The sequence below is a fragment of the Eriocheir sinensis genome, unplaced genomic scaffold, assembly GCF_024679095.1.
Source record: "Eriocheir sinensis breed Jianghai 21 unplaced genomic scaffold, ASM2467909v1 Scaffold1011, whole genome shotgun sequence".
Taxonomy (NCBI): domain Eukaryota; kingdom Metazoa; phylum Arthropoda; class Malacostraca; order Decapoda; family Varunidae; genus Eriocheir; species Eriocheir sinensis.
The window spans coordinates 77,482-86,274 of NW_026110310.1; the positions used below are offsets into that span (position 1 = coordinate 77,482).

Genomic DNA, 8,793 nt, shown 5'->3' on the forward strand with positions numbered 1-8,793 from the left:
CCACCTACCACCACCATCACCATCATCATCACCTACACCAACCCACCCACCACCACCATCACCATCATCATCACCTACACCAACCCACCTACCATCACCATCACCATCATCATCACCTACACCAACCCACCCACCACCACCATCACCATCATCATCACCTACACCAACCCACCCACCACCACCATCACCATCATCATCACCTACACCAACCCACCTACCATCACCATCATTATCACCTTCACCAACCCACCCACCACCACCATCACCATCATCATCACCTACACCAACCCACCCACCACCACCATCATTATCACCTTCACCAACCCACCCACCACCACCATCACCTTCGTCATCACCTACACCAACCCACCTACCACCACCATCACCAAAATTATCCCCTACACCAACCCACCCACCACCACCATCACCATCATCATCACCTACACCAACCCACCTACCATCACCATCATTATCACCTTCACCAACCCACCCACCACCACCATCACCATCATCATCACCTACACCAACCCACCTACCATCACCATCATTATCACCTTCACCAACCCACCCACCACCACCATCACCATCATTATCACCTTCACCAACCCACCCACCGCCACCATCACCATCATCATCACCTACACCAACCCACCCACCACCACCATCACCATCATTATCACCTTCACCAACCCACCCACCACCACCATCACCATCATTATCACCTTCACCAACCCACCCACCGCCACCATCACCATCATCATCACCTACACCAACCCACCCACCACCACCATCACCATCATTATCACCTACACCAACCCACCCACCAACACCATCACCATCATTTTCACTACCACTATTACTGTCACTACAATTACTACTACTACTACTACTAGTACTACTACTACCACCACCACCTCACAGTATAATACAAAACGGAAGATCGTCTGATGAAATGAACACACACACAAAAAAAAACATGCACACAGTCCAATCCAATGCACAGTGGCGGACACATGAAACAGAAACACCTGAGCCACCCGCGCGGAGGTGTGGTGCTCTCTGGACATGGTGCCACTGATGAGTATGAAGCTTCACCAGGTTTGCTTCGATCAGTCGCTGGGACGAATCGAACGCGGTTATTATTGCTGCTTCTGTGTAGGGTCGTTGGTGGTGTGTAAGCCATGTCCCGCCTGACAGTGCAACAGCATTTGGTGACTATATCAAGAAAATGTCTTATATTCCACAATATATTCGTAATTTATTCACATGAAACACATGCTTCGTAATCGTGACTCGACAACCCTCACGAACCATGATATTTTCCGACGGCCAGGATAACAACCATTATAACATTATCATCGCCTATGATAACAATCAAAGAATTGCCGTGACCACCTTCTACCTGACGGTGAGTCTGAAAACGGCAGAACTCTCCCACTGACGCAATAATATGAGAGATGTTGCTACAGGAGGAGGCAGAGCGGGGCCTCGGGGTGACAAGCAGGAGGGTGTTGGGAAGGGGAGGAGTGAAGGAGCAAGGGACGGTGGACTTGGTAGGCGACAGGAGCTACGTTGGGAGGGATAGATTATAAGTGATAACAAGGCTGAATTATTGTTTCATGGAAATACTGAATTTTCGTCAGACCCGAATCATTATATATTATAATTTACTAGCATGGTTTATATGAATTCGTAATACTTTCTACTTCAGAATGAATACTTCATGTGCTAATACTTATGGCTCCTTTAGTTTGACAGACATTACACCTGTTGTCATAGGCGCTACGAAATAGTTAGGCAGGCAAGCCTAGCAGGCATATAACTGGTTGAGTGTGACCACCCTGAGAAAGAGAGAGTGGTAGGGAAAAGTGAATCATACATGTGGAGAGGATACTACAACAATATGAATAATTACTACTACTACTACTACTACTACTACTACTACTACTACTACTATTATATAATACACCCTTGTTACAGTGGAGAGAACGGCGCACGACATGAATTGATTTTCTTCTTGTTCGTTTCCCTAAACTCTTGAGGTGACGTGTTTGCAGGAAGGGAAAGGTTGCGACACAAACGTTTGCCGAGTCTGGCGTGAGTACTTCAACAGCCCGTCATCGTCATCCATGTTGCCAGGAACTTGGACATTTCATACATACAAACCAATCACAGGGAAGCATTGCAAGGCGAAATTGCTGCGTGGAAGGAAGCAGTGCAGGGACAAGCAGGAAAAACGTGAGCCCCATGGCGGCAGGGTTCCCGCTTTCCACACCATCTTTCATTCACATCTCACTTTCACAAACTGTGACAACGGCTTTCACCGAGTAGTTAAAATATTTTAATATACGTTCCCAACGCCTCCAAAAGTTCTTAACCCGAACCTTGAGGCGGACGGGAATGTTTCTTGCGCGGGGTCCGAAGAGGAGGAGGCTGCCGGCCCCGGCCCAGTCGAGGAGCAGGCCGGCGACACCTTCGCGGAAGGGGCCTCCTCCACTGCCCCCTCGTCCCGAGACATTCCGTTACTTAGACGCCCGCGAACAATGCGCCCGTAAACGATGCGAAACACGTACACAATGCGCCCGTAAACGATACGAAACACGTAAATAATGCGAAAAACGTACACAATGCGCCCGTAAACGATGCGAAACACGTACACAATGCGCCCGTAAACGATGCGAAACACGTAAATAATGCGAAAAACGTACACAATGCGCCCGTAAACGATGCGAAAAACGTACACAATGCGAAACACGTAAACAATGCGAAAAACGTAAACGATGCGAAACACGTAAACGATGCGAAACACGTAAACAATGCGAAACACGTAAACGATGCGAAACACGTAAACGATGCGAAAAACGTAAACGATGCGAAACACGTAAACGATGCGAAACACGTAAACGATGCGAAACACGTAAACGATGCGAAACACGTAAACGATGCGAAACACGTAAACGATACGAAACACGTAAACGATGCGAAACACGTAAACGATGCGAAACACGTAAACGATGCGAAACACGTAAACGATGCGAAACACGTAAACGATACGAAACACGTAAACGATGCGAAACACATAAACGATGCGAAACACATAAACGATGCGAAACACGTAAACGATGCGAAACACGTAAACGATACGAAACACGTAAACGATACGAAACACGTAAACGATACGAAACACGTAAACGATACGAAACACGTAAACGATACGAAACACGTAAACGATACGAAACACGTAAACGATACGAAACACGTAAACGATACGAAACACATAAACGATGCGAAACACGTAAGCGATGCGAAACACATAAGCGATGCGAAACACGTACACGATGCGCCCATAAACGAGACGAAACTCGTAAAGTAGAGGACTCGGCCAAAAAGAAACACGACTCAGCACAAGAAACACAAGACTCAGCACACAAAACCCTAGACTCAGTCACCTCAAATAACCCAAAACGAGGTGGGTGGGTGAGTGGGTTGGTGGGCGGGTGTGAAGGGGGAGGGGAGGGGGGATAGGTGGGTGGGTGTATTGGTGGGTATAGGTAAGGAGGGCAGGAGGAGGGGAGGGGCACGGAGGTTCGCAGTGGGGTAGGTGTATGCTAGCTACCTTCCCGCTCACCTCCCTGCCTACCTACCTCCCTACCTACCAGCCTGCCTACCACCCTCCCTCGCTCCCTGGCTCTCTCCCATCACGCCTGCCTGCCATCCTACCCGCCCACTTGCGAACCTGCAACATACCTCCCTCAAAACACACTGGTTGGCACACAAAAACACAGCCCAAACGAGGTGGGTGGGTGAGTGGGTTCGTGGGGGTGTGGAAGGAGAGGGGAGGGAGGGGAGGGATATCGGTGGGTGGGTATAGGTAAGGAGGGCAGGAGGAGGGGAGGGGCATGGAGGTTCGCAGCGGGGTAGGTCTATGCTAGTTACCTTCCCGCTCACCTCCCTCCCTCCCATCCTTCCTACCTACTTACTTCCCTACCTACCAGCCTGCCTACCACCTTCCCTCGCTCCCTGCCTCTCTCCCACCACGCCTACTTACCATCCTACCCACCCACTTGCGAACCTGCAACACACCTCCCTCAAAACACACTGACTGGCACACAAAAACACAAGACTGAGTCCCTCAAAACACACTGACTGTCACACAAAAACACAAGACTGAGTCCATTAAAAACACACTGACTGGCACTAAAAACGAGCGGGGTCCGAAGAGGAGGAGGCTGCCGGCCCTGGCCCAGTCGAGGAGCAGGCCGGCGACACCTTCGCGGAAGGGGCCTCCACCACTGCCCCCTCGTTCCGAGACATTCCGTTACTTGGACGCCCGTGAACAATGCGCCCGTAAACGATACGATACACGTAAACGATGCGTCCGTAAACGATGCGAAAAACGTAAACAATGCGACCGTAAACGATGCGAAAAACGTAAACAATGCGACCGTAAACGATGCGAAAAACGTAAACAATGCGACCGTAAACGATGCGAAAAACGTAAACAATGCGACCGTAAACGATGCGAAAAACGTAAACAATGCGTATTTATGATATTCGTTGTTATTATTATTATTATATGTGTTCCATGTGGTTCACAGTTGTAAATATGGCACCTATGTGAAATGTTTTCCTCGTTTTCTTCATAGTTTCTGAAGGCCGTGTTAAAGAAAACGGGACACTGGCCGTGGCTTGCTGCGCTCACTCAAGGTCAGGTCAAGCGTAAACACACACACACACACACACACACACACACACACACACACACACACACACACCTCTTTCCACATGCAAACTCTTTCACTATGTAAGCACTTTTTCATATTTTTCCTTACCATCATACACTAAACCTTCCACTTCCTCCTCCTGCTCCTCCTCCTCGGCTGTGCTTTTGTGTAAACTCGGCTAAACTCTTTTTCTCGACTCTTTCTAATTCCAAAGTTTATCTCGCGGCTTTGAAACTTTTATTGAAGGCGAAGTCGGGATAGTGGTGTGGCGAGACGCGCGGAAGGCTGCATGCAAACACTTAGGGCAGGAGGAGGAGAAGGAGGAGGAGGAGGAAGAAAAGGAGGATATCTAGTAAGGGGAAAAAGAGAAGAAAAAGGATAAGCAGCAGAATGAATGAGAAAGAAGTAGTAGGCTTAAGGAGGAGAAGGGGGAATAAAGGAAGAACAGGGGAAAGAAAAGTGAATGAAAACAGAAGTAAAAGAAAGAAAAGGAAGAACAGGCAGAGTAGGACAAAAACGAGGAGGTGTAGGAGGGATTAAAATCGAAAACTAATGAAGAAAGGAGAAAGGAAGGAAAAGTAAAGAAGCGCAAAAACAGAAACCCAAAATCAAAAGCAAAGGAAAACGTCATAAAGGAGGAACAGGAGGAAGAGGAAAACAAAAGAAAAGACGCAGGAGGAGGAGGAGGAGGAGGAGGAGGAGTTGGTGGTAACGAAGTATATAAGGATTAACACGAGGACCATTTTCTTTACGGTTATTGAGGCGAGAGAAAGAGAGAGAGAGAGAGAGAGAGAGAGAGAGAGAGAGAGAGAGAGAGAGAGAGAGAGAGAGAGAGAGAGAGAGAGGAGAGAGAGAGAGAGAGAGAGAGGAGAGAGAGAGAGAGAGAGAGAGAGAGAGAGAGAGAGAGAGAGATGATTTTTAAGTTTGACCTGATACAAAATTTGTTGCCCTTCTCGCCGCGCTGAATCGAAAGTTGTGAAAGAGAGAGAGAGAGAGAGAGAGAGAGAGAGAGAGAGAGAGAGAGAGAGAGAGAGAGAGAGAGAGAGAGAGAGAGAGAGAGAGAGAGAGAGAGAGAGAGGAGAGAGAGAGAGAGAGAGAGAGAGAGAGAGGAGAGAGAGAGAATTTTGACAAAATGCTTTTTGGAGGTATTTCTTTATAAATTCTCGTCACTTTTCCGAAACTCAATAATGATTCATCTCGATAACCGATGCCGCGCTTGCTCATTACGCGGTGCCTGGCGGGGCTGACGCGGTACTGGCGCAGAAAATGAACGCTGAACTGTGAACCAAGGGATGACTCTTATTAATTAAGAAAATATATATATATATATATATATATATATATATATATATATATATATATATATATATATATATATATATATATATATATATATATATATATATATATATATATATGAATAATATGCCCACATGCGTTTCATAATTTTTTTACGTGTTTGTTATTTTGCACAAACCTGCTGACAGACAGAAAAACAAGCAGACAAACAGACAAACAAACAGCACCGAAAACAAACTTCTTGTTATATTGGGAAAAAAATACATCAGTGAATTTAATGTGATTTTGATTATTTATAGCTCATTTAACTCCGTTATAGAAATGGTATAACAAGTTCGCAATAACGAAAAAAATAATTTGATCTTCAAAAGTCCGCTATACTGTCTTCATCATTCTAAAGAAAATTAATATTAGATAAAAGATATTGAATTCCTCATGTGCTTGTCGCTAATACTCGTGTCAAGGTGTTGTGTTACCTTCCTGCCAGACGTGTAATGGCGAGCATGGAAAAGCTGCAGCAACATGTCGAATGGAGCATAACAAAAGGTGATACAGAGTGTGAGAAATTGCTGTGTGGCTGTGTATTACTTTGCTCTTCTTCGCTTCCAAAACATGAAGGATAATTACGGTAAAAGAGTGGACCGCTCGGCGACAACGGGGAACAGGATTGGATAATGTTATGAGAAAAGACGGTACATTAAAGTGCAGCCTGGCGATGCCCCAGTCAGTTAATCAGTTTGTCAATCAGTTCCACTTCATTTCCGGAATATGAACGATCATTTTGTTAACTGTACACTCATAGCAGCAACAGTTGGTGAGTTAATGAGAAATGAGCTAATGGACAGGTGAGAAAGTATGACTAGCGTAAGCACAGTTACCTTTCCTTAATGACTACCTCAGGGTGTCATCTCGCGGCTTACCTGGAAAAGGAGAACGGACATATGTAAGTGTTATAAAGGTCACTTTCCTTATATATATATATATATATATATATATATATATATATATATATATATATATATATATATATATATATATATATATATATATATATATATATATATATATATATATATATATATATATATATATATATATATATATATATATATATATATATATATATATATATATATATATATATATATACATACATATATATACAAAAATATATATACATACATATATATATATACATATATATATATATATATATACATATATATATATACATATATATATACATATATATATATATATATATATATATATATATATATATATATTACGTAGGGAAGTAGAGCAGGAAAAAGTACAAAAAAAAAATAAAGCGAAAATAAGTGAAATAAAAAGAATAGTAAAGGAAAACGAGAAAGAAAAAAATAGCCTGATAAAAAGTAGAAGTACTGAAAGAGATGATGAAGGAGACAGGAAGAAAAGAACAGGAAGAAGGAAGAGTAGTTGGCGGTAGAGAAAGAAGAGATGATAAAATAAATGTGTGAAACTTATGAGATGGGGAAATATAATATATCAAGGTGGTGGAAGATTGTGAGAGTGGCAAGTACTGATTTATTAGTAGGAGGAGGAAGGAGGAGGAGGAGGAGGAAGAAAGAAAGGATGATAGGAGTAGAGTGAAGGAAGATAGATAGAGAGAGGACGGGAAGGGAGAGTAAGAGAATGGAAGAAATGAAGGGAGGGTGGAGAGGATGAAATAGGGAAAGATAGGATGAAAAAAAGGAAGGGAGAGAAGTAAGAGGGGAGATAAAGGAAAGGAAGATGAAGGAGGTGGGAGATAGTGAATGGAGGAGAAGGCAATGTGGGAGAAAACTAGATAGGAACGGAGGAGAAGCAAGGAAGTACCAAAGGTGAAGAGGAGAGAGGATAAAAGGAAGGAAGGGAAGGAGGTATGGGAGAAAGAAATGACAGGGAAAAGGAGACTGTGTGAGAAGGGAAAGAGGAAAGAGGTGAGAGGACACCAAAGCATAAGGAAAGAAAGAGATATAGATAGAGAACAAATGGAGAAAAGAGGAAAAAAGAAGAAGATTGGATGAAAGGAAGACGATACGAGGAAGAGTATGGATGAAGTAAGAACAGAAAGAGAAGGGGGGAGAAGATCGGGTAAGATGAAAATGGAAGCGAATGGAGGACGAGGAGGAGAATGAGGAAGGGAATCAGAGCGAAGGAGAAGTGAAAAAATAAATGAGATAAATGAAAGTGAAAAAAAGTAAAATGTAGGAAAGAATAAAAGAAGAGTAAAAGAAACAAACAGAAGGAAGAGGGAAAAATGGAACAGGAGGAAGAGGAGGAGGAGGAGGAGGAGGAGGAGGAGGAGGAGGAGGAGGAGAGAAGAAGAAGAATACGTCAATAAAGTCAAAGTCAAGTCAAGCAGGAGTGGAAAAAGTAAGAACTGAAGAGCAAAAAGAAAGTGGAAAAATATAGTGAAAGAGGAAGAGAAGCAGAGAGAAAAAGGAAGAGGAGGAGAAAAAGAGAAGAGGAAGAGGAAGAGAAAAATATAGTGAAAGAGGAAGAGAAGCAGAGAGAAAAAGGAAGAGGAGGAGAAAAAGAGAAGAGGAAGAGGAAGAGAAGCAGAGAGAAAAAGGAAGAGGAGGAGAAAAAGAGAAGAGGAAGAGGAAGAGAAAAATATAGTGAAAGAGGATGAGAAGCAGAGAGAAAAAGGAAGAGGAGGAGCAAAAGAGAAGAGGAAGAGGAAGAGAAAAATATAGTGAAAGAGGAAGAGAAGCACAGAGAAAAAGGAAGAGGAGGAGAAAAA

The 8,793-nt window shown here is 43.6% G+C and overlaps 1 protein-coding gene across 1 annotated transcript; it reads right to left on the reverse strand.

The window, feature by feature from the left end:
- Positions 1-1,990: 1,990 nt before the first annotated feature.
- Positions 1,991-3,963, reverse strand: LOC126988936 (uncharacterized). The gene is made up of 3 exons (XM_050847362.1): positions 3,937-3,963; positions 2,625-3,608; positions 1,991-2,525 (listed from the first exon to the last, which is right to left on the reverse strand). Exons 1-3 carry the CDS (start codon positions 3,961-3,963, stop codon positions 2,523-2,525), a joined length of 1,014 nt encoding a protein of 337 aa, XP_050703319.1. The 3' UTR covers positions 1,991-2,522.
- Positions 3,964-8,793: the final 4,830 nt, after the last annotated feature.